General features: G+C 44.1%; 1 protein-coding gene across 12 annotated transcripts in view; it reads left to right on the plus strand.

The window, feature by feature from the left end:
* Positions 1-20,273: 20,273 nt before the first annotated feature.
* LOC142016852 (sodium channel protein type 1 subunit alpha) overlaps positions 20,274-25,875 on the plus strand; it is a 120,588-nt gene continuing 114,986 nt past the window's right edge. For all 12 annotated transcript variants that reach the window (XM_075001242.1, XM_075001241.1, XM_075001245.1 and 9 more), the window contains exon 1: positions 20,274-20,537. In XM_075001242.1, the coding sequence (XP_074857343.1) occupies positions 20,274-20,537 (264 nt within the window). The remainder of the gene's footprint in view (positions 20,538-25,875) is intronic.

A 25,875-nucleotide genomic window follows, 5' to 3' on the forward strand; every position in this document is an offset into this window, starting at 1 on the left:
CTGGGTCTGACAAAATTCCTGGTTCAGGACCACAGAGGTGCCTAGGGTGCCAGGCCAAGGAAGTGCAATCTGTACTCTGGAAAGGAATCTGAGGGTCATAGAGCATATATGTTCTGGGATGTATTAACTGGAATGTTATAAGACACAAAAAGCCAGCACAGAGTAGTGCAGAAGAATTAGTAAACCTCAGCTGGAGTACTGTGTTCATTCTGGCTGCCACATTTCAGGAAAGATGTGGACAAATTCGAACATATCCACAGAAGAACAAAAATTTTGAGTCTTGAAAACATGACCAATGAAAGATGATGGAAAGAATTGGGTTTGTTTAGTCTGGAAAAGAAGACTGACAGGAGACTTGATTACTGTTCTCAAGTGCATGAAAGGTTGTTACAAGGAGGAAGGAGAAAATTGTTTTTCTTAACCTCTGAGGATAGGACAATCAGTAATGGTCTTATATTGCAGTAATGGAGGGTTAGGTTGGACATTAGTATAAAACTTCCTGTCAGGGTGTTTAAGCAGTGGAGTAAATTGCCTAGAGATCTTATGTAATCTCAATCACTGGTGATTTTTTTTTAGAGTAGGTTAAGCAAATACCTGTCAGAGGTATATAAATATTTCCATGCGTGCAGGGAATTGTACTAAATGACCTCTCGAGATTCCTTTCAGGACTATGATTCTATGGTCTCCATTACTGTTTTGGTTCCTGGTTCTGTTACACCTGGACTGAGGTGGAGATAGACACAGGAGACAGACGTGCCAAGTCTCTGGGTTAGGTTAAAAGGGGTATAAAACAAGGGTGATGTCATGCTAGGAGTCTACCTCAGACCATCTATCCAGGTAGAATAAATGGATGAGGCTTTTTCTAAACAACTAACAGAATTGTCCAAAGCGCAGTATTTGGTGGTGATGGCGAACTTCAACTATCCAGACATATGTTGGTAAACTAACACAGACTATCCACTAACTTGTTGGACTGCACTGAAGACAATTTTTTTTATTTCAGATGGTGGGAAAAGCTAGTGTTGGCGGGGGAGAGCAGTTCTAGATTTGATTTTAACAAACAGAGAGGAACTCGCTGAGAATTTGAAAGTGGAAGGCAGCTTGGGAGAAAGTGACCATGAAATCATAGAGCTCATGATTCTAAGGAGTGGTGAAAGGGAGAACAGCAAAACAGAGGCAATGGATTTCAGGAAGGCAGATTTTGATAAACTCAGAGAGCTGGTATGTAAGGTCCCATGGAAAGAAACAGAGAGAGGGAAAATAACTGAAGCAGGCCACAGTGGCAGAGACTCTGGGGGTCTTTCATCTTGCTCTGCAGTAAGGGAACACAGATCACATACAAATTCAAACAAATGTAAAGGATGGATTCTCTGTAACTTGAAGTTTTTGAATCATGACTTCAGGACTTCAGTAACTCAGAAGTTGGGATCAATTACAGGAGTAGGTGTGTGAGGTTCTATGGCCTGGAATGTGCAGGTCAGACTGAATGGTCATGATGGTCCCTTAAAGATATCTGAGTCCAAGAGCTAAAGCAGTGGCTGTGGAGTGAACTGACCCACTTAGCTCATTATTTAGCAAATTTTAGAAGCATAAGTTTCCTTTAAACTTAATAGCACTATCACTTTTAATATTGTTCACGAGTCTGATTCAATCCAGTGCTGTCATTGTTTTTACTTATCATTTTCCAGTCACAGCAATGCACAAACAAAGGAACTTCTTGTCTTTCCTGTTAACTTAATGATAATTTAATTTACCATTGATTCTTGAAAACCAACAGTAGTGTTACATAACTTATTCTGAGTATCTTTCCTTCTACTTGTTTTTAGTGAAGTAAGACTGCTGCTAGGTTTGCTGGGATGAATGCTGGGGTGGGGAGAGGGGGGAGTTTGCAGCCATTGTTTAAGAAAATAAGAAATAATAGTAAGAGAATTAATTTTCAATAGTACTGTAAATTCCGAGTAGAAGTAGAAGGGCATCCCTCCTTTTATGAAATTAAATAAAGCACTTCTTCTCTGAACCACTCTCTGACATGGCTTCTCTGCATTACTGTCACTTGCTGGAAAAGAAGTACTGCAGAAAAAACAGTGCACTGTGGAACTACTTCAGTGTAACAGCAGTTTTGTCCCATTAAATGTAATTGCTAGGGTGGAGTGATACTGTGAACACCTTGTGGTTTATCCCACTAGTGTATTTTCTCTGATTTCTATGGTACCTATTTATTACTGTCACTTTAAGCCGGATTCTTCACTCACAGTTGTGTCAATAACTGAGTTGCTGTCAATGGCTTTAAACTAGTGTGAGTGAGTGCAGAATTAGGTTATTTCTTAATCATAAGCAAAGCACATAATCTACCTTTTGGGAGAGTTAATATATTTTATAGTAACTGTTTTATTATAAATATGTTTCATGTATTCCTAAGAGCTATGAACAAAAAAGCAGCCTGTTTTTTTGTTGATGCAACAAAGAGACAGAAGGTCTAGAACAGGAGTGGTCAATAATTTGTGATGGGGGCTACTGCCAGATTTTGGTTAAGTATTGAAGGGCTGCACTTTTCTGTGGAAGGCGTGTGGGGTCTGGGGTGGAGGTTAGGTACAGAGGGGAGCTCGAGGTATGGAACTGGGATTCAGGAAGGGTGTGAGGTCTGAGGGGAGTTGGGGTGAAGGAGGGGGAGGGAGGGAGGGAGTTGGATTGAGGTGCCAGAGGCAGGCTGTGGCCAGGAGGCACTTACCGAGCAGCTTGTGGCCAGTAATACTCTCCAGCAGACTTCCCTGGCTGCCAGCAGCCCCAGCCCACTGGCTGTTCCATGTGGCTGACTCTGCCCTGTTGCCTCCATTGTATATACAAATGTAAAACTTTATTATTTGTATTTCTCTTGTTCTTTCTGTTAGAATAAGGCACAGTTTTGGGCCTCTTAAACTTGACATAGTTTTGCATAGGAGTGGGCAATACTTTTCACAGAAAGGCCACTCTACAAATTTTGCTACTGGTTGCAGGCTGGCTCTGGGTTCCTTGGAAGCAGTGAGGCCTCAGGCAGAAGAGAGTGGGACCTGGGGCTACAGAGAGAGAGAGAGAGAGTGTGTGTGTGAGTGTGAAAGGGAAACTGCGTATGAGAGACAGACTTTGTGACGCTGAGTGTGTGCTTCAGTCTCTGTGACAGTGACTCTGTCTGGCACAGACTGGGTGCATGTAACCGTGATGCTTAGGCTGCGTCAACACTATGGGATAAATTCAAATTTAATTCAGTTAGCTTGATTTTTACCATGTGACTGTCTTCACTGTAAAGACCATTAGCTCGATTTTGGGTGCACTAATCTCGAGAAAACAAAATTGCGGTTACCTGATGGGTATAGCATCAAGCTCAAATTCAGAAATTTGATTAAAGGTCAGTGTGGAAGCACCACATCTCATAAGCAAATTTATTAGCCTCCAGAAGCATCCTGTATGTTACCCATAATGCTCCTCTCAGTGCTTCAGTCTGGCCACTGCTCTCCAGTAACAGGAAGAGTGTAAATTTCCAAGCGGAAGCAGCGAGCCTTTAGCTGTGGGCTCGTGTTAGTCTGACAGCTTGAGAAAGGGCTTATTTCTTTCTATGCTATCAGCACTGTGAGTGCATCTACCCATTCAAATAGTCCCCGCTGGGAGTTCACAGATCTGTCTGTACAGTTGTTATTTTTTTCTGCACTTCCTGGCAGCCGCTGAACTAGTATACTACGTGTCAACAAGGCCGTGCTGGGGGTCGTGCTTGCACGACACACCAAGAAGCTTCTGCTCAGCAGTTTACATTTGTTTGCGTACCCCCTTCCGTCCTCCATAGATGCCACACAGTCTGGGTCTTTCCTGTGCTCAGCCACATCACATGGGTAGCCCCCAACCCAACAAAAGGATGTGCCCGCCGTTCAGTGCTGACCATGCTGCCAGTTATGCATTTAGGGCTCCAAGGGTGGGAAGGATGTTCTGGGCTTTCCTGCTGCCATGGGGAAGTCTCTGCTGGTGGTTAAAATACTGGGGACTTTGCTGCAGCTGTGGGGAAGTCTCCCCCAGCGGTTAAGATACTGGGGGCTTTGCTTTCACCATAGGGAAGGACCACCTCAACTGGCCCCCCAACTACTGACCCCCCTTCGCTTATACTGGGCCTTGCTGCCACTGGGGAAAAGTCTACCCCAGTGGCTAAAAGGCTTGCTGCTGCCACCAGGGAAAAGATCTCCCGCAGCGTCTAAAGGGCTTGTTGCTGCTGGGGAGGGACCTCTTCAACTGGTCCTCAACTGAGCCACCCCCAGTTTGGCCCATATGGGGGCTTGCTGCTGCTAGGGAAAGGTCTCTTCTGGCAGCTAAAGGGCTTGCTACTGCCAGGGAAAATGTCTGCCCCAGCAGCTAAGGCGCTTGCTGCCACTGGGGAAAGACCACTTCAACTGGCCCCCCAATTTACCCTGCCTTCGCCCACACCGGGGCTTGGTGACAGTGGGGGAAACCAAAATTCTTTCTTGCCACATATTTCTATCCTCTTTCTTCTCACTTTCAAATGCGGTCCTGGCTCCTGTATTACTTTCAGGGATCACATGCATGCAGTGATGGGAGGTGGCACAAGTGGACGGCCAGATGAGAATACAGTCACTACACCCGTGTTGGCAATGTAATGGGGGCGGGGGGGAAATCAAAAATTCTTTCTTCTAATTCCCTGCATTATTTCCAGGGATGAACATGTTTCCAGGGTACGGGAGGGGAATGAGGAAAATGCAATGTGGGAAGATGACATCAAGACCAGTGAGCATGCGCAGAATGCTACAAGGATGAGGGAACTGTGGAATAGCTTCCCACAATGCACCACTGCAATAGTCGGTGTTGACCAGTTTGTGTGCGGCAGCAATGACTCCACTTTGTGGGGAGCACGGGGGAAGTGAGAATAGTCAAAACTGAACTTATAAATTCCAGAATTAGAAACTTGATATAAATAAATTTGATTTTATCTCCTAGTGTAGATGCAACCTCAGTGTGTGTGTGCTGGCTGGATAAGCTTTTGAGAGAAGCCATTCTCTGCCATCTCCCCACTCCCTGCACTTCACGCCTGAGCGAGTCACTCGCCATCCATGCTTTATACTGGAGCAGCTCCACTGTATGTCTCGCTCTCCCCCATCCTGGCTCTGCAGAGATGGGTTACGGGGCAGGGAAACACCCTGAGTTCAGCACCACCCCCACAATCCCCTCCCCCACTGCACAGCTAGCAGGCGAATTCTAGGAGCAGCTTGGCAGCAGATGGAACAAGGTGGGGGAGGGCAGCTGAACACATGCTGCTGGCTGTAAGTCTGCACAATGGGCTAGTCACCTGGGTGGGCCTGAGAGAAATACTTGGCAAGCTGGATCCAGCTCCCAGGGTTGATTTTGCCCACCCCTGACCTAGAACCTACATTTTAGTACAGGGGTCAGCAATCCCCAGCATGGGTCCCACTGTTAGAACACAAACCTATTTTAAGTGGCACATGGCAGTCGCTCAGCCCTGCCCTTCTTCCCCCCATGCAGCATGGGAGGGGACTGGAGGATGGGCCTGGGGCTGGGGCCAGAGCCCTTGCTCAGAAGGCCTTGCTTCAGCAGGCAGCTGGGGCTAGGGGCAGAGCCCTGGTGGTGTGGGGCAGCCCCACCCCCGGCAGCACAGTGCTGGGAATGGAGCCCTACCAGTGTGGCCCCTGCTCTACAGACCCCCATGGCAGTACAGGGCTGAAGCCTCCCCTGCCTGCTGGAGCCCCTGCTGTGGCACAGGGCCAGGGCCAGAGCCCTGCATGGTGTGGAGCTGGAGCCCCTCAGTTGCCCTCCCTGGAGCCCTGTATGATGTGGGGATGGGAATGGAGCCCCCCCCGCCCCACCCAGAGCCTGCAGCACAGAGCCTTGAAGAACCTGCTGCAGGCTTGTTTCTCTCCCCCCGCCCATGGGGCCTGAGGTGCATGTTTGGGATCTGGATGGGAGGGAGGGTGCAGGAAAATGCTGAGAGTGGGAGTCTGGGTAGGAGCTGGGTTTGGTGATTTGGGTGGGAGGTAAAGTGCAGCAGTGGGTGGGGGTTTCAGGAGCAGGCTGGAGGTGGGAGGTCTGGGTAGGAGGGAGGGTGCTGGAATGTGCTGAGGGTGGGGAGCTGGGCAGGAGCAGAGTCGGGGCGGGAGGATCTGGGCAGGAGAGGATGTAGGAGCAGGGTGAGGTGCTCTGGGCAGGAGCAGGCTGGGCGGGGGGGGCCTTATCTTGCTGCAGCATTGTTGCTGGCCCTCCCTCCCACAGGAGGAACATCAGCAGGGAGAAGAGTACACTGGAGAGATGTCCCCTATTCTCCCAGACACTGCCCACCCCCCAGCCGGCGCTGCTCTGATTGGCAGGAATTCCAGACAAACAGAGTGCGGGGGAAACCTCGCTCCAGGCAGTCTCTGTGGGTGGGGTGCCCGACTTCAGCAGCATCTGTGGTCCTGTCAGATCAAGGATGTATTAAAATCCTAGACATTTTAGATATTTAAAAAAAAAAAACCCAGCCAGCCAGAACGTTAAAGACTGACACAGTAAAGCTCTGCATCTTTGTTTATTAATGATGCTGCTGAAAGTAGGACGATTAGTGACTTTGAAAGGAAATGAAAAAAAGTATCACCAGCACTCGGCCCATACATAGAGTTCAAAAGGTCAAATTTCTGTACTCCGCCTTGGAAAGGTTGCTGACCCCTGTTTTAGTTTAGTTTAAACCCAGAACGGGGTGTATGGGGTGTCCAGGGAGGGATAGCACCTCTGGTGTGGGGACTTGTTGTGTCTCTTCGGCGCACTGTGTGCACCTTTGGTCACCACCTGGCACCCAGCTCACCTGGCTCCAAGAAGCTATAGCATGCAGCAGCCACACCCCTATAAACTGCTTCTACAAGTGGGCTAAACCAGGTGAGGATAGCTGGCAGGTCTGAAACCTGCGGTGAGATAGGGAATTGCCTTTCCCAGCATGCAAAGTCAGCCTCGGCAGACTGAGCAGATGAGATCAACAGCAAGATCCAATGACCAGGAAGGCGGCTGTGCAACACTCTGTGGAGAGTGAAGGGCATGACAAGGCACCAAAGACAGCATGGCCATCCACTGCAGCCTAGGAAGCCCAGCCGTGACAACTTTTTGTACCACTAGAACCAGGCTTCTGAGGGCGAGAGAGTGGAACTGCCCTTGTGCAACGGCTTTTCCACTTTAAACATTCTCCCGCACAGGTTTTTTGCGCATTCTCAGCACTTCTGTCTACCTCAAAGTCCTGCGGCGATGGCAGAGGGGGCGAAACAACAGGCGGAGGTGACCACTGGGAGTCGTAGTGCCAAACCTGCACGTAGGCAGCCTGTGGACTTTGGTTGCTCGACTCTGACCCCGGGATGACAAAGGAGTTCTGCAGCATCCCAGGCGACTGAGCAGGCCTTTTTAGGAACAGCACTGCTCACCTTCAAAATGAGGGAGGGGGCTAGAAAAGGTGTCCCAAAAATTGCTTGTCTCAACCAAAATGGCCAGCATACCACAGCTGGAAGTTTTACCCTCACAGTGGTTGAAAAACAGTGAAAAGAAAGATGATATTTACAGCATGGAATATTCGCACCCTCTTGGACAGGGAGAATGGTATGAGGCCTGAGAGAAGAATGGCCCTCATAGCAAGAGAACTGGCATATTATAACATGGATGTAGCCGCTCTGCATGAGACCAGACTGGCAGAGGAAGGATCCATCTGTGAACCAAAAGGAGGTTACACCTTCTTCTAGTAAGGCAGGCCAGAAAGTGAAGGCAGAATCCACAGTGTGGGACTTGCCATCAAGCCATCACTTCTGCGCCAGTTTCCTGACCTACTAACTTGCATCAGTGAGCATCTGATCAAGCTGCGCTTCCCCCCTCAACACCTCTCGCCACGTTACAGTCATCAGCGTTTATGCCCCCACACTGACTTGCAGCAACGAAGCAAAAGAAAGTTTCCATGAGGACCTTGACCATTGTGCGAAAGCAACTCCTCCTAGTGACAAGCTTCTCTTGTTGGGTGACTTCAACACCAGGGTTGATGAGGACTGTAGGACCTGGAAAGGGGTGCTGAGGCATCATGGTGTTGGTAACATGACTGCCAATGGCTGCCTTCTGCTGAGCTTGTGTGCAGAAAACAACCTGACGATTACCAACACTCTCTTCAGGCAAGCCAATAAATACAAGACTGCATGGATGCAGCCAAGAGCAAATCAGTGGCACCTGATGGACACTGTCATCAGTCGCAGGTGGGACATTCACGATATTATGATCACCAGGGCCATGCAGGGAGCTGAGTGCTGGACTGATCATAGACTCTTCAGATCAGCCCTTATGCTGCACATCACACCACTGCACCACAAGAAGCTCAAGGTTATTAGACCCTCCTTCAACATCGGAAAGCTGTAACATATTGGTCATCATGAGAAATTCGCAGCCTGCCTTGATGAAGTGCTGATGTCCCACGGACCTCTGACTGGTGACCCAACACAAAAGTGAGACCAGTTCAAAACCCTGGGGATGGAGTCAGCCAAGTCAACACTAGGACTGAAAAAGAGAGTTCACGAAGACTGGTGTGATGAAAATGATGAAGCCATCATGAAGATCTTAGAGGAAAAACAGAACGCGTTTCTGCTATGGCAAAACAATCAGTCCTCAATGTCCAAACATGATCATTTCAAACACCTTCAGAGCCGGGTGCAAAAGACACATCGTAAAATGCAAGATGAATGGTGGGAGAGTAACGATGATGAAGTCCAGTACTACGCTGACACCAAGAACTGCAAGATGTTCTTCAGTGCTATCAAAGCTGTATATGGACCTTCAAAGCCAAGTACTACACCTCTCCTGTCTGCAGATGGCATGACCCTTCTGAGGGATAAGAACAGCATCAAGAATAGGTGGAGAGAGCACTTCAGCAACCTTCTCAACAGACCTTCCATTGTCAACTCTGTGGCCCTAGACCAGATCCCTCAGAAACCCACAATAGACAGTCTTGACCTGCCCCCTACAATGGATGCGGTCAAAAAGGCAATCATCCAGACCAGCTCTGGCAAAACTCCTGGGATGGACGGTATCCCTGCTGAAATTTTCAAAGTGGCAGGACCAGTGTCACTTGAAGCCTTTCACAACATCTTGATCAGCATCTGGGAAGAAGAAGACATGCCCAAAGACTTTAAGGGTGCCACAATTATCTCGCTCTTCAAGAACAAGGGCAACAGAGCTGACTGTGGAAATTACTGGGGCATCTCCCTTCTCTGTACTTCTGGGAAGATCTTGGCTCAAGTCATCCTCAACCATCTGATCACCAGCATCTCAGAGGAGAACCTACCAGAGGCACGCTGTGGTTTTTGCCCAGGCTGCAGCACCATTGACATGATCTTTGCTGTTCGTCAGGTCCAGGAAAAGTGCATAGAGCAAAACGTGGATCTGTACACTGTCTCTGTAGACCTGACCAAGGCGTTTGACACTTTATTGAAGGAACAGAGTTAAAAAGCAGTAGAGGAGTTCAAGTACCTTGGCAGTGTGATAGCCAATGATGGCTCCCTTGACAAAGAAATCAATGCCAGAATCTGCCAGGCCAGCCGGGCACTAGGACGTCTGAGAGCGCGAGTGTTGAATCAGCACAATATGCGACAGTCCACTAAACTGAAAGTGTACAAGGCTGCAGCCCTGACCAGTCTCCTGTATGGCTGTGAAACTGGACTTTGTACGGAAAACATATAAAACTGCTGGGGCACTTTCACACATGCAGCCTGAGGTCAATACTGCACATTCAGTGGCAGTACAGGGTTACAAACCTGGAAGTCCTGGACAGAGCAGGAACCATGAGCATCGAAGCCATGATTCTCTGGACAGGGCGTGTCATACGAATGGAGGAGTCAAGAATCCCTAAGCAGCTCCTCTACGGTGAACTCTCCCAGGGCAAAAGGAATCAAGGTAGGCCTCGCAAGAGGTATAAAGACTGCATGAAGGCCAACATTGCTCGTGCTGGTTTAAAACCAGATCAGCTAGAGCAGCTTGCAAAAGACCAAACAGGTTGGCGTGCTCTCCTACGACACGCATATGACAACTTTGAAGAGCAGTGACACGTACACCTCATTGATGCTCATGAGGGGAAGAAAGCAACAGCAGCAGCTGCACCAACAGAGCCAGGACAGTTCCCTTGCCCACACTGTGAACGCCCATGTCGTTCAAAGCTTGGACTCCTCAGCCACATGCAAGTCCACAACCGATGAGTCGGTGCAAGCTCAGGACATCGTCAGACAGGATGGACAACCTACAAACACAGAATTCCCTGATGAGGAATACCCTCCATAGATGTATGCAGACAATAAGAGGACCAGTAGAAATTGCTATATTGAGGGTGTATTACAGATTACAGTGGTGAGATAACAATGCTCTGCTCAGGAGAGATCCAGAACATGCAGAACATGTATCTGCACAAAACATACTTAGTTCCCAAAGGGGGAATCTTCTGAATACAGGTTGACTTCTCTTTCTCTCATTTCTTTGGTTTGGAAGGCTAATGCATCTTTTCTGAATGGGGGAGGGTGATGTAGACCAAGGGCAGACTCTGGAAGGCTCCCCCACTGTCAGAGGTTCCTCACTGTTTTTTCCTGCTGTCACTCCACACTCAGCTGTTTGCAACTGGCTCTTCTCGGGTGCACCTTGGAATGCTTTGTACTGGTTTCCACGGTACTTAGGAAGAGGTACTCTGAAAATTAGCACAGTAGTTTATAGGGAATTCGGTAGAAAGGCAGAGATTTGTCATTTCCCCCTCACCCTGGCAAGGGGCGGCCAGCGGGCAGCAAGTGTTCCTGCCCCAGTGTGGCAAGAGTCACTATGCTTGTGTACCTGTGAACTGTGGGTTGGTACAGACCGGACTGCACTGTGAATGGAGAGCAGAAGTATGCTCTATAACTGGGGGCGTGTGGATAAAGAGCTCTAACCAAGGGACATCGGTCAGCAGACTGGGGACAGTGCCTTGCTTAATGGGCTTTTCATTTCCTTTGTTTAAGAATACTGCATTTGTCACTGTGTAAATTTATGTTAGGCTTCTGTTATTAAACAAGGTGTTCCTATCTCAGACTCTGTGTTTGCAAGATGGGAAGAACTGCCTTTACAGGCGCCCAGCAGGTAGGGTGAGATTGTCCCAGGTTAGTGAATGGGGGCTCGAGCAGTTTGGTTGCACTATTGACAGAATGCCCTTGAAACTGAATCTGGCCCTTCTGGCTGGCACCTGCCATTAATGGAAGGTTTACATGGGAAACGTTGATCTACCTTGCTGAATGTTTTCTATTTGATTATCTTTTCTAACAGATTCTATGAGTTACCCTCCACCCCATCTTCCGTAGAGCAGAAAGACCCTGCTATAGTGTCCTTCCTGGACTTTAACTTTATTGCTAGGTCAAAAACAATACCCTATATGAACATCAAATTATGCTTCTTTTTGAGCTTGGCTATTCCTCATATTTCTGTCTAGAACCTCCTCTGGTCTCAGCAATAAATATCCCAGTGAAAGAGTGGTTGGCCCATAGACGGTTGTACTACAGCATCGCTGAAAACTTCTGCAGGTGAAGCAGACTGATTAATGTATTTTGGGGTAGCATGCCTCAGACTCAAGAAATTTAGGCACTAGTCCCTGTTCTGCTTAATGTCAGCAAATTGCCTCTCTGTCCCTTAGTTTATTGATTTGTAAAAAACAGAAGATAGTACTTTTAGGGTAATCAGGTCTCCTGATTTTATAGGGACAGTCACATATTTGGAGCTGTGTCTTACATAGGTGCCTATTACTCCTCCTCCCCCATGCCCATCCCAATTTTTCACATTTACTCTTTGGTCACCCTAACTGCATGCATACCTTGGTGTGAAGCCCTGTAAGTTTTACATATGGAAAGTTCTTTATAAATTCAGAATAATAATACTGATGCGTATTTACTCTGATTGCTTTCCAGCATGCAAGGATACATGGGTTTTAACAGATCTGATTAGTTTTTGCAAAGAGCAGAAACATGGTATGTGTCACAGGACAAAGGCGAAGTGAAGAGCAAAGATTAAATTCTGCTTACTGCCACAGATTTGTGTTGCCTGAATCTTCCCCTAGTGATCAGCATCAGACAGCAGGAGAAGGCAGGGAGCAGAGGCAGGACTTTATGCTGGCATTTAGGAAAAGTTTTTGGACATTCAAAGAGAAGATTCATCATGCAGTGAAAGTAATACAAATACATTTTGTGTTCTCTTCTTGGTTAATTTAGGTGTTGTTATTTTTTAATTTCCTTTGATTCAGTATCATTTTTGTTCATTATCCTTGGGAAAAGAGAATTATTGTCTGACCTCCCAGAATACAGCCAAACTCGAGGCTATATACTATAAAGAAGAGTTCAACAAGGCTTAAGTTTGCCAGGAGCAGTGCAAAGGAGCGTAGGTACTGCAGTATTCCTAAAGCACTTCTCCTTTCAGTTCCTCTTAAAGAGAGATATACCTACAGGGAGCCCCAAATGCACAATACAATACAAGCTGTGATGATTCCACAGAAGTATAATACAATGTAAGTATTAAGTCACTATCCTCTTCAATATCTTAACATTGGCAACCAAATAAGCTACATTGTTTCCTCTTCCCTGCCTCCTCCCCCTACCCCCGACTGTGCCTGATTTGTCCATGTGAGTAGAAGAGCGACTTTTACAAGAATACTGTGAGGGGCAACACCCCTAGAGCCACTGTTGGCATTTGAAACTGAGTCATGAGAAAAGCAGGTTGTTTAAAATACACTGTACCACTACAAAGTCTCAGAACGGTAGCTGTGAACCACTACAACTGCGGCATTAGATTTGCAGTCTGAGATTAGAGAAAAACAGAGGAAGTAGGTGGACAGTTTTGCTGCATCTAGTGACTAACTCTGGCAATCTCTGTTAGACCAATTGCATCTTGTGTCAAATATTTTTCAGCTGTCTGGCTGCATGCAGTTATAGTAATTTAGATGTACTGTGTGGGAAACATGTTAATGTGACCCTGTTACTGTTAATATTAGACAGTGCCAGTTTTGGAATTTGGTATACAGAGACTTCAGCCTGGTGAGGACCATGGAATTGTACAAGTTCCACCTCAGTAGTCCTGAGCAAGGGATTTTGCCAGACCATGGGTGCTTTAATGCCCTATGATCCCTGGCCACCTCTGTCTCCTCCTGGTGCAGAGCTCTGCACAGGGCAGCTGGAAACGCCAGCTCCCTGACCAGGGCTCCACACAGGGCTGCCAGGGACATCATCTCTGGCCCTGGCCCCGTTGTTCCCCTTGGAGCTGCTGGGAGGCCAGCATACCTTGCCTTCCTGCCCTGGCCCTCTGGTCCAGGAGCATCCCTGCTGGACAAGGGATGTTGCTGGACCAGAAAATGCGAGTTTTTGGAGGTGCAACCTGTACGTTATTAAACACCTTTCTAACCTATTGTTAAATATACAGAAAAGTAGGAAAACAATTGAAGGATTTGAAATATAAAATATGTTAGTAACATCCTTGTTTCTTTTCCCTATTAGCTTGAATTGCTTTTAAAAGAAAACGCCTTGTTTGATAGTCACTTAGATGGTATCAAAGGTAGCAGTAACTGTTATTTTGGGGGAAAAGAGAAAAAGTTAATTGAGATGAACTGGAGCTGCTGCTGTTAAAATCTGATCTCATTTCCTAGAAGAGAAAAAAAAGACTCTCATAAAATGGGAGGGGGAATAGCTGAGAGAAAATGCAGCTTCTCTCTGCAGTTGATTCTAGTTTGCAATCTCACCACTAGAGAAATACAGATATAATGAATCATCTTATCAGCCCCTCTAAGATGTGGACTTCCAGCATTGAGGTGTTTAGGGCATTGCTTTTAGTTGCCTCTTATTGGTCACAGATTTTTAGCAGTGGTGCAAAATATATAATCTTGGGCAGCTAAACTAGATTCTTCTTAGAGGGATAAAAGAAAGGAATAGCAGAGAGAAGAAATATGGTGGGAATGAAAAAGACTTGGGGTAATGAGACAACTCAGGTTCATCTGGGGCTGGTTAGCTCATTGAGTTATTGGGAAGCAGTTACTTGGGCAGGGAAGCACCTGAACAAGATAAAAGGAAGCTCTTGGGTGAGAGGTACAGTTCCCAGAAATAGAAAGAGAAAACTCCTACAGAGAAGGCTTCTAGGAAGCTGTTGAGAGGCTCACCAGAAAAGGAACCCAAAGAAGAATGTTCCTGAATGGGAGAGATTTGGAAAGAAAAGGACTGTGGATATAAGTCTCAGGGAAACTTGGTTCCTATGAAATACTTCATTGGGCAAGTGCAGAAAACCTGTGGAAAAAAAAGAAATTATGTGCTGTCCTAAGGAAGGATCAGTGTGGTTTGGCGCACACACAGGAACCTTGGCATGATCCTCCCCAAAGGAGGGGGTCTAAGTCACAAAAAGCCTCCCCCGTAAGCAATCTTGGACATAAATGGTGTTTGACAGACTCAGGTTGATTCAATTTCTATTCTTCTATTAGAGATGCAGAGAGGAAGGCCCATTCATGTGATATCCTGCCTGTCTGGGTTGAATAAATTAGACCACTGAAAGGACACCATTCACTATAAAAGCCTCCCTGGAGTTATGAAAAGTCTTAGAAACTCAGGTAGGAAACCAGTGGTACTTCTGACCAGAATGTCAAGAGTGCTTTAGGGATGAGGGTCTTCATTACACAGTCACTCCTTTATCATGCCTGAGACTGCTGTCAGGCTGACAGACCTATAATTACCTGGGTCATACCGTTTATCCTTTTATGAAATGTGTAAAACTGATATTACTTGAAATAGTCTGTAATAAAAGTAGCAATTATCACTGTGTTTGGTATTCAAACAGCTAGACAGAGGCAACAGTATTTTCATATATCTAGGTCTGCCTTGTTGTGTATGTTTAGTAAATGTGATTATTTGGCCCATTACTGTGCTATGTGGTTCCTCCTTAGTATGTGAAGCGTAAAAGATGTGACAATGCACCCCAAATGTTCAACAAAGGGTAAAATAATTCTCCATTTCAGTAATCACACAATCATCTTGAATTTCAGTACTCTTTCCTTTTTCTGAATCTTTCATGTTACTACAGTTTGTCAGTATGTTTCTCCTCTTTAATACTGATAGGTTCTGTCACTGGTTCCAATATTCTCCTGATTAGCTTTTTTTTTCCCCTTCATTTTTTGTACTAAAATTCTGTTATTTAGTCATAAAACTCCAAGATACTATATTGAGGATTTTTTACTCCTTGCTCATTTTGTGTCTAAGTACTTTGCAGAATCTACTCTAAGTAAATAACTGATGTCTTTAAAAATAACAAAATACTGCTCATTTTTTGAGTGATAGACTGGTATGAAACTGTATAACAGAACATTAGCAATCCAGCATTGGAAGGCTCTACCTTCAATTTCTTCTAATAACATTTTAAGTTGTCTGCATAAAGCATTCTTCTATCTCTGTGGGTGATGAGCAGCACATTTAATTTTTCTGGAAGACTCATTTGAATTTTTTCAGAAACAAATTGAGGAATATTTTATTAAACCATTTTTTCAGATTAGAATTTTAAGAAGGGAAATGTTCAGCAATGCCTTTTGTTATACTTATTATGAAGTGTAACATGCTCACTTCATGGCAGCTCTGCAGTTCATGAACTTTATTTTTCAGCAGGAGCATAGACTTCCCGTGGAGAGGAAAGAGCTTCAGGAGTGCGTCTATTAAATTTTCCCTGAGTGGTAAGCACTGCTGGTTATGTTAGTGGAGACCTCTTCCACTGATACACTTGCAGGTGCCAAGTGATGGCTTTCTCTGCCTGAATACTTGATTGGTAGTGGTTTTCACAATGCTGAACTAGTCACAAATTTTGAAGCCTAAAATATATTGGTAGGGACTTGAGGGATATTCTACCTTGTTTTGGACCACCAAACCGGGATCAGAGTTGATGATAACTTTCAGGAATAAAAGATGGTCACCTACGGCAGCAAAACACTAAACAGGTGTTTAGATGGGTGAATAGAAGGCAATGTAATAGTTGAGCATTTTACTTACTTCCCTTGAGCCAGACTTCACAATGTAGTCTGTGCTTGGAATGGTCTGTTAGATAATGTTGATGACGTAAAGGCAAATTCCTATATTTATGGGGCATACATATTGGGGGATCTTGGGCCTTTTCATCTTCTGCATCTGTGTGCGAATTGTTCCTCTTCACCAGAGTGTATTGATTTTATTTTACACACAGTTGAGAATAAGCTAATCAAATAGAGAAAATAAAAAGAATTCTCTCCCATTCCACTGACAAGATCTTCTCCAACTGATGTAAATAAGAGATTTCTCTTGTCACAGTGTGTTACAGTGCGTTGAGGCTAGAGACACGTTACACAGTTAAGTACTACCATATTTTGTTCATTTTTAAAAGCCATCACTTATTGCAAACTGCACCTGCAAGAGCAGATGTAGCCTCCGGGTTAAATGGGTGCACCATGATAAACTGCTGAGGTGACAAGGACTACCCACAACTGCACCCTCTGCCCTAGCAACAATTCCAGTCCCAGGGGAGGACAGAGGGTGGACCTTAAGGATGAACCTGCCCCACTCTCACCCCACAGTGGCAGCTACTGCCCCATGAGAGTTGCAGTTTGGCATATGGGGTTGCAGAGCCACTCAGGTTTGCCCTAGCCACGCAGCTGTGCCTGTGTAATCATCTCAAGTCCCAGCCCATGTCAGCACCCCGGAACAGGATCTAGTGCTGCAGGGTGAATGAGAGGCAGGCTTGTTGTCTGAGTCCCACCTTCTCTCTCTCCTCCTCCTCACATCAGGAACTCCCTTCCACAGTGGGCTGGGAGAAGTGTATGTTTGGATGATTTTGCAGCCTGGGTTTCACAATGTGTATGTCTGCAACTGAACCCCCCAGGAAACGTGCCCTAGAGCTGTGGAAACATGGGGCTGTGTAAAGAAAAGGGCCTGTATCCTATTGGTGTACAGAGTGTATGAAAGTTTTAACTTGATGGATTTTCCTGTGAAGCCCTTTGTTAAGTACAATCCACTTACTAATGTTTATATAATAGCTGTGGTATGGTTGGTCATCTTCATCTTAGAGTAATATTAAAATGTGTTACATAGAGTATAATGAATGTGAGGAATATTCTGGTACTAATTATAGAGAAATAATGAGACATCACTTTCTGAATGCAAATGTAGAAGAAAAACTCTAATATTTTATTGAGATACAGTCCTGTTTTCAATTCTGTTTGTAAACAGTTGCTGAATAGGACAACAGAGCAACATTGGTGAAAGTGTCTAGATTTCATGCACCAACATATTCTAGATCTGCAGCTTTGATTCAGTTATTTGTCTTTCTCAAGTAGATGAATGTGGCTTCCATTCAGTTCACTGAACAGAAAGGTGAAAGTGAGAGAGGACACCTAATAAACATGGCCATAGAGTATCCTTTACTTTTTTTGTAACATATCAGATTTTCCCATTGTTTCAGGCAAAAGCCTTCGTTCCTCCCTCTTGTCTTCATGTGTCTTTTTGTGTACTAGCTATTGGTATAGATAGGAGGTTTCAAAGAGCCTCTTCTGAGTGCTATGTAGGAGCTTGAAGTTTGGGGTCTTGGAAAACACGGGTAATTTTCTAAACACAACGTGGGGCCTGCTTTGAAAACCTTGTGCACATTCGAACTCTTAAAGAAGGTTCTCTCCCTATCTCAGTGGGCATATTTATGAATGATTAGACTGGCAAGGGAAGGAAAAACAAACCCTGGGGTCCTGAAAGGAAGTTAGAGAGTGGCTAGTTCAGCAGCTCATGAGCTTTCTCCCCATCACCCCATCAGGAGATTATCCCTGGGTGAGTAGGGGCAGGGAAGAAGGTGAGATTTCTCCACCCTTCTCTGCTACCAATTGGCTATGGGGATGCATAAGACAATCAAACTCTCCCTTCTCCCCACAGCCAATACCTACCCAGCTGTATGGAAAGCTCTCAGAGTACCTAGCAGCCATTCTGCTGCCCAGCCTTCTCTACCATATAACTAAGGTATAATTTGCACTTGTTTCTAATATTCTGTGGATCTGACTGATTGCTAGTTTTGGGGGTCAGGAAAGAGTTGTTTAATCAGAGAAGAACTGATGAGATGTTTGGTAGGCTTTTCTACCTCTTATGCAGCATCCTGGAGGCCCAGATTAAGGTTAATGAGTAAAAATAGTTTTTGAAGGTGTTTTGGGGTTTTTTGTAATTTCATTGCAATTTGTGACTGGCAGTCTCAAAGGGACCAACTCCGAGAGGTAAACATGACTGAGAGACCCTAGAAATGTCAGTTGTGGACCTTTTTAGACTTCAGGAGGGAGGACCTTATGCCTTGACAAACAGAGTTATCCTTCATATGTGCCCTCATTTTCCCTTACGGATGCAGAGTGAGAGGGTTAAAAGTTGAGGTATGTCAGTGTGGTTATTCTGAAGAGGCCAACCCTAAATACAGGCTATTTGATAAGAGATCATTTAACACGTTCCTTGACACAAGTAAATACCATCATCCACTGAAGTCTGTAGTTAATAAAGTTTCAGCTTTCCACAAGGAAATCCATTCCTGTCTGTTTGATTTTTCTGCATGTCCTGATGAAATGTGGTTTTAAAAGTTGCCTCATAAATGAAAGAAAACAAATGCAAATTGTGCAGTTATGGAATATCCTTATTGTTTTACTTCCCTTCTCCCATCTTCACAATACAACTGGGAGACTGCTACACACTATTCTGATTTAAAATCTTTGCATTTACAGTGCCTTTAATTATATGAACCGTCTGCTTAAGAGTGGATGCAGATGTCTGTTACTGGTTTTCATTTTCATTTAGTCATTTTCTCATCTCTTCTTTCTTTCATTTTTTTATTTCTTTGTATTTTTTCTAGCTAGAGGTTTCTACCCAATCTGTATTTTTCTTTCTTGCTCCCTTGACTTCCGCCCCTGACTTCTCCTGCTTTTCTTTTGACATTTTTCATTTCTTTTAACTGTATTCCTATTTCTATGTTGTTTTCTTCCAGGTTTGCAGCTTTTGCATTTAACATTCCCTCTTTCATTTTCTCTTCTAATTCATCACTTTTCCTCTCTCATGTGCCCTCTTATTTTCTGCCGATATTTCTTTCCCGCTTTCTGTGTTTCTTGCTTCTTCCTACAGCCTATGCTTCTTTAATAGGTCTCCTTTCTCAGCTCTGCTTATCTATTTCCCTTCCTATCATCTCTTGCTTTCTCACATCTCTGCTATTCCTCATCTCTTGCTTCTTTCTTAATGTACTATGTCTAGCACTGATCCTCTCAAACTTCTTCAGAGGCCACCTTGTCATTTCACGGAACCCTGCCTGCCAGTGGGTAGAGATTTCAGGTTTCTCTATATATTCTAATAGGGCATATGTGCTCCGTTGCCTGCCCAAGCACACATTAAAACAATATACATGCTAAAACAGGGCTATTGTTCAGCAGTATAAAAGATGCAGGCTCTGCAATTTTATTGTACATTCATTTTTCTGTGGCCATAGTTAAACTACATACTGTTCATTAAAATACCTTCTAAATTCTTCACTTGTACACATCTTTACTGAAAAAATGTTAGTAGACAGAACAATTATTTAAATGAAAGAAATCTGAAAGCAGTATTGCTTTCTTTTGTTAAATGTAAAGAAAGAAATGCTGTACAAGTAATCTTAGGATCCAATTATTTTGGCAGTAAAGATTTTTCTCATTTGGAATACCTGGAATCAATATTTATTTGTGTAGGCCCTGATTCTTCAGCTGTTTTTTTCATTGACTTTAATAGGTCTACTTGTGAATATGCAACTAAGTAATTACTTCTTACTGTGAGTAAGAGGTACTGAACTGGGCCTCTTATAATTACATTATATTCCCTGAAGATTCTGCAGTGGGACCATTTTCTTTTTCATAATTAATAAAATATCAGTTACAATACAAGACTATTTGGAAGCCTTCAAATAAAATACTTTGGGTACAAATTGATTAAACAGCTTCTGGAACTGAGAAAATATTTAATTTTGTAGATAGCTGGGCTAACACAGAACCAAATAGGTGCTTTCAAAAAGGTCAAATTTACCTATTGAGACACTGAATTCTTTTTCGTTTAAATTATTATGTACTGAGGTTGGTGTAAGCAAAATAGATATTACTAAATGAATAATCTTTTCTCTTCATAGTTCTAACGTTAGTCTTTTCTTTTTCTGTTTCTTTTAGCACTTTCGTATGCAAGAGAATAAATGGTAATTAAAATGAGCAGGATGAAAAGATGGAGCAGTCAGTGCTTGTACCACCAGGACCCGACAGCTTCCACTATTTCACTAGAGAGTCCCTTGCAGCTATTGAACAGCGCATTGCCGCAGAAAAGGCAAAGAATTCAAAACAAGACCGTAAAGATGATGATGAAAATGGCCCAAAACCAAATAGTGACTTGGAGGCAGGAAAGACGCTGCCATTTATTTATGGCGACATACCTCCAGGAATGGTGTCCGAGCCCTTGGAGGATCTGGACCCATATTACATCAATAAAAAAGTAAGTGTTTATTTCCAAGCTTGTTTCATTGTCATTATATTAAGGGTAATGCTTGGATTTCTTTTCATCATGTATGCTGTCTCTAATTTCCATAAAAATATGTAAGTGCACTATGCTACATGACATGTATGTATGCAAGAGGCATTCCTCTCCTTAGGAAGGGGTGTGAAGAAAGTTTTAGCTGATTATCAAAAAAGGAAGAGGATATGTAACAAGTGGAGAAGTATTCATAGTTTATCACCGTGGTGTCAGAATGCTCATGTGGGCATCTTAATTTGCATGATGATCTTGGGACTGCACAAACATACAATTCTATAATTTTCTGGAGGTTAAGGCTGCTTTTACTATTAGATCAGTTAAGTACTTATTTTAGTGCAGTATACCTCCTAAATGTGTTGTTTACATTCATGTACCATATTACATAGCCAATAGTAAGTAAAATGAAAATATAGCGTTGAATTGAAAATAACTTGCCTCTATTGAAAACTGTGACAAAATCCTATTGGGTTCTTTGATGGAGGACTGAGCCCTTAGTAATTTTTGTATTAATCTATTTTCTCTTTTCTTTGAAAATAGAGCATTTATAGATAGCTTGAGAATGCAAAGCATAATACAATCAATATAAATATTTCCTCTCAATATTTTAATGCTTAGATAAACATACCTGATATGTTCTTTAAAGGGGCAGATTTCAGACATATTAAATTGGGTGCTGAAGGTGCTGGTGCATCTCCAAGCTATGATAGATTTGAAACTTAGTTACATAAACTCCTTACCGTATTTGGTATTATGCACCTACCTTGATAGAAAATATCAAGTATATTCGCTTTTAGAACTATTTAGGAGAAATATGGTATAGCTCAAGAAACACACAAGTAAGCAAAAAATACCCGGGACCTAATGACAGTAATTAGGACACTTCTGCTTGCATTTGCATATATTGCTAGCCTAAAATATTCTAGAGGCATTTCAGGATTTCTCTGTTGCACTGCTTCAGCATGCAATATAGAGGCAGCAGAAAGCAGCTGCAGCATTATTCTCAGCAATGTGAAGCTTTCTAAAATACTTTAGCTGCAGTGTCAGATGATAATTTGGGATGTTAATGTAAATATTAGATGCTATGGTGATGGGATGAGCACATAAGTAATGAAATTTTGTAATTTTAAAGATTGGTTGATTTTTCACCTTTTGCAAAGTGCACTATTTTAAGTGTGATTTAACTTAGTAAATTTTGTATACTTTTTAGTAGATAAAAGCAATGTAAGTTCAGGCCAATCTCCGCTGCCATTGAAAGAACCAGTCTGCTTTATTCACCCCATATGAGATTGAGAAGAATTTTCTTTAAATTGCTAGTGTACTTTCACAAACATTACACTTTACCTTTTTTAAAAGTGGAGTTATTTATTCTTTTTGTCTCACTGATTTCCATTGAAATCTGCAAGTAAACTGACATACCTGACTGCCCCACAATTCGTGATGGGCTTTGGCAGTCAAGCAAGGTTATCTCTCATATGTCATAACAGGGATTTTGTAGGACAGATTAGATTCCCCAGTATACCTTTATAGTCCCATTTCCTTCAGATTATGTCCTCAGAGACATTTGAGCAACCCATTAGTGATGGGGTTGCAAAAGTAGAAAGAATGCAGCTTGACTGATACACCCCAGAGTGTAGTGGACAAAAAATCATTACTTTACAAATGGAATAAATTTGCTATGGAAATCAATGAGACATGGCTCAGATTATTTTCTTCTTTGTGCTGCTATAGGTATGTCGTTGTGTTTGCTATTCTGCAGCAGAACCAAATCTGTCCATCACTGATGGCAGCGGAATGCACATGCCCTACAATTCTCACCACTATTTTCTGTCTCCATGGTAGCCAGTGGCTCAGGCAGCCCTTCCTGCTGGAAAGCTTTTTGAAGTAAAGAGGCAAAAGAAAGGGTCTGTGGTTGCTCCTTTACTCCCCCCCGACCCATGCTGACTTCATCTTCAGCGTGGGTCTTGGCCCTCTCTGCAAGCAGGATGCATTTGTCCTTAAACCCAACCCAGGTAAAAATGGAGCCCGGTGAGGCTGGAATATTATGTTTTCCAGAGTAGAGTTTCCAACATCCTGACTGAAGAAAATTGTGTGCCCTTTCCCTGAGGCTTCACTTTTGCCCCCTTCCTTCTCTGAGGCTCAGAATGCAGCAGGGCAGAATATGTTCAGACTGGTTCCTCTGCTTAGCTTCATGGAGTGAAACACAGAGGGTAATCCTCATCAGTTGGGTCCCCTGTGCACCCTCACAGAATGCAGCATGGCAAATCTATGCAGAAGAAAACCTCCATGCTACAGACACACACTGATTCGTCTCATCATACACGCACAGACTTGCACAAGGGGAGTACTTCCTTTGTCTGGGAAGAAGGCCAGCTATCCAAATTACAGTTAGTGAATCAAATAGTGAAATAAATATTTAAAAAACAGACAGATGAACATGAACAATGCCAAGAGGAAACACACTTTCAGGAGAGAATGTGCTGGATATTTTGAAACAAGGTTAAAGAGGTTTATAGCTACTGCAGCCAAACTTTAGCTACATACCCATCCCAGTGCACCTTGGGAGCGAGTAATAGAGGGACAGAGATTTCCTGTAATACCTAAAAGATTGGGAAAGTATTAGTCTGCCATCCCCTAGCTCAGTGGTGTCCAAAAGAAATTTAATGGATTGCCACAGTGCCCGCCCCCCAAGCCAGGTGCAAGGTGCCACCCTGCACCAACTAACACCATCACCCAATTACTCACTGGAGCTGCCTGAGCTAAAGCCACCCTGGGCTGAAGCCCAGCCACAGCTGGAGGTGCCAGAACTGGAAGAGCCACCATGCGCTTGTCCCACCATGTGGTGGGGTGGGTGAGTGGTGCAGCCAGAGAGGTGCCCTGCATGTGCAGCTCCTTAGAGATGCATTTTGCCACATTGTGCTGCCTCATTCACCACAAGTGGCAAAAGTGGAGCGTATTGGACACTCCAGCCCTAGCTGCTACCATGGACTAGCCACTGAGCTGTTGGTTACAGCTGCTACTCTGGCTCCCCATGCCCTAATGTTCAGGCAGCAAGAAGCTTCTTGGCCCACTGTTTTTTTGTTTCTATAGCAGCCTACACCACCCTAACGTCCATTTTATAAAGCCAAAGAATTCCTGAGTGTACATCATTCCACCGTGAAGCTGGTATCACTACTGAAGACAACCATGGCTATTTCCTCTGGTGGTCAAAGGTTTGGTGATTCTCAGTGGTGGCAGTTTTTTACCTAAATGAGTTGACTCCTTACTGTACAGGCTCATCATAGGTGGCCAAGTTTAGATAGTCACTGTCTCAGTCCCGTCTTTTAAGCATGACAACTGCAGGCCAACACAAACAAACCAACCAACCAACATGAGCAGATGTCTGACACCCTAAGCGCCCTGGCATGTTTTCACAAGCAATACTAAAATGAAGGGGAGATCACATATATGGACATTCTCAACTGAAAAAATTACATAATCTAAAGTAGAGGCTCTCAAACCTTTTTTTTTTTTGGAGACAACTTGAATATTGCTGAGGGTCTGAGTCGACAACTTAATGATCCTTCCAGATGGTTGTAGTATTAGCTAATGGCTGGAAAGCGCTTTGGATAAAAGTGCTATATGAACAACCCTTTAATATTAATTAATTTTTTTGTTCTGGAAATAAAAGCGCACAACTTACATTTTAATATCCATTACTTTCTAGTGTGATGGATGTGCCTGTTTTTATGAGCAAAGTTCAGGAAAGTGAGGTGTATTGTAATGTCAACTTTAGCTTTAAATCAGGTTCAGCATCCATCGTGCTTCTATATTTGGACTGGAGGGTGGTAAGCAATGAAAATCCTGTCTCGTGTAGGTACATAATAGCAAATGGCATCACAAAATTAACTGCTTTGCTTGCAAGTTCTGGGTGTTCTCCAGTTCTTTGAATCAAAAACTCAGTTAGGGAATGTCAGGGTGTAAGTCTGCTGTCCTCCTCCTCCTGACCCAGGTTGCTTCCTTTTCAACCCCTTCTCCAACTGAAGCATGTTCTGTAGGACTGAAGGTGTGGCGCACCTGGGCCCAGGACTGTCCTTTAACACCTTTTGGCACAGTGTGGAGTTTGTGTACCTTATCATTCAATTACTTTACCATCAACATGCACTAGGTATCCCTGAATACTGCCCCTTATATGCAGTGTTCTGCGAGGTCTTCAACAGCAGGCCAAATTAGGTGAATTAAAGGTGGAGTGGATGGTCTTAGTGTTGAATTTAGTTTCATCCTATTTGCTTGCCCATGATTACAGTGCTCTCATCATGCTACACACACAAGTTTATATTGAGCTGGCTTGACCAATAGTTTTTCCTGGCTGTCTCTGGATCTGGTGTCAGACTTCTACAGGCCCTGGACAATGTGTTGTGGGGAGGCTCCAGGCTACCCAGAATGGGCAGGACTCTGGCAGAAGGGCGGTGCTAGAGGCAGCCAGCCCTCACCACTGCCCAGACCATGCCACATTTCCCCCAGCACATTTCCTCAGTGCTGTGTGAACCATACCATGTGGGGCTTCTGTGGCGATTTAAAGGGTCTGGGGCTCCAGCTGCTGCTACTGCTGCAGTAGCAGCAGCCCAGAGTTCTGGGGGCTTTTAAACTACCAGGCCCTGGAGCAACTGCCTCCTTTTACTCCCCATGTCAGTGGCCCTGGATGTTTCTACAGCCTCTCCCCACACAACCCAGCACATGGCTCCATAGTCTTACTGTCCAGCTCTCATCTCCGTTGGCTTGGCTGACACAGTACACTTTCTCACCCCAGAGCTTGGCTTCTGCAAGTGTGTCCAATTATTCCAGTTCCCTGCCATTAGCTGTCCCTCACTCAGTGTTCTTTGTATCTTTCTCATGTACTTGCCTTTCCAGCATTGCGCCAGAACCCCTAACTTCCACCAATCCCCATTTGATTCATGGTTCCTATTAGCTTCTCTATCCCTGTCTCTTTGGGTTGTATTTTCCACACTCTTTCCCCATTGTAATTACCCTCTTAACACCGTGATGCCCATACTTGGTTGCATTATATTCATGCATTCATTGTAATTCAGAACACATTCTACAGTGTTTCAGCTTCCTCAGCTTTTAAAATTTTATTTTAAAAACAAAACAGTTGTACAAAGCATAGCATTTGAGCTGTTGTATAGTTTGGTACAAAACAATACAGGAATAGAGTCACAACTAAAATTTGTATTCAATTAAAATATGTGAATGGAATTGATCTGGAAACAAATTCCTCTCTCGGGATGAATTTTATTTCATTGAAAGAGAGCGAGAAAGAGGA

Source organism: Carettochelys insculpta, chromosome 8, assembly GCF_033958435.1.
Source record: "Carettochelys insculpta isolate YL-2023 chromosome 8, ASM3395843v1, whole genome shotgun sequence".
Lineage (NCBI taxonomy): Eukaryota > Metazoa > Chordata > Testudines > Carettochelyidae > Carettochelys > Carettochelys insculpta.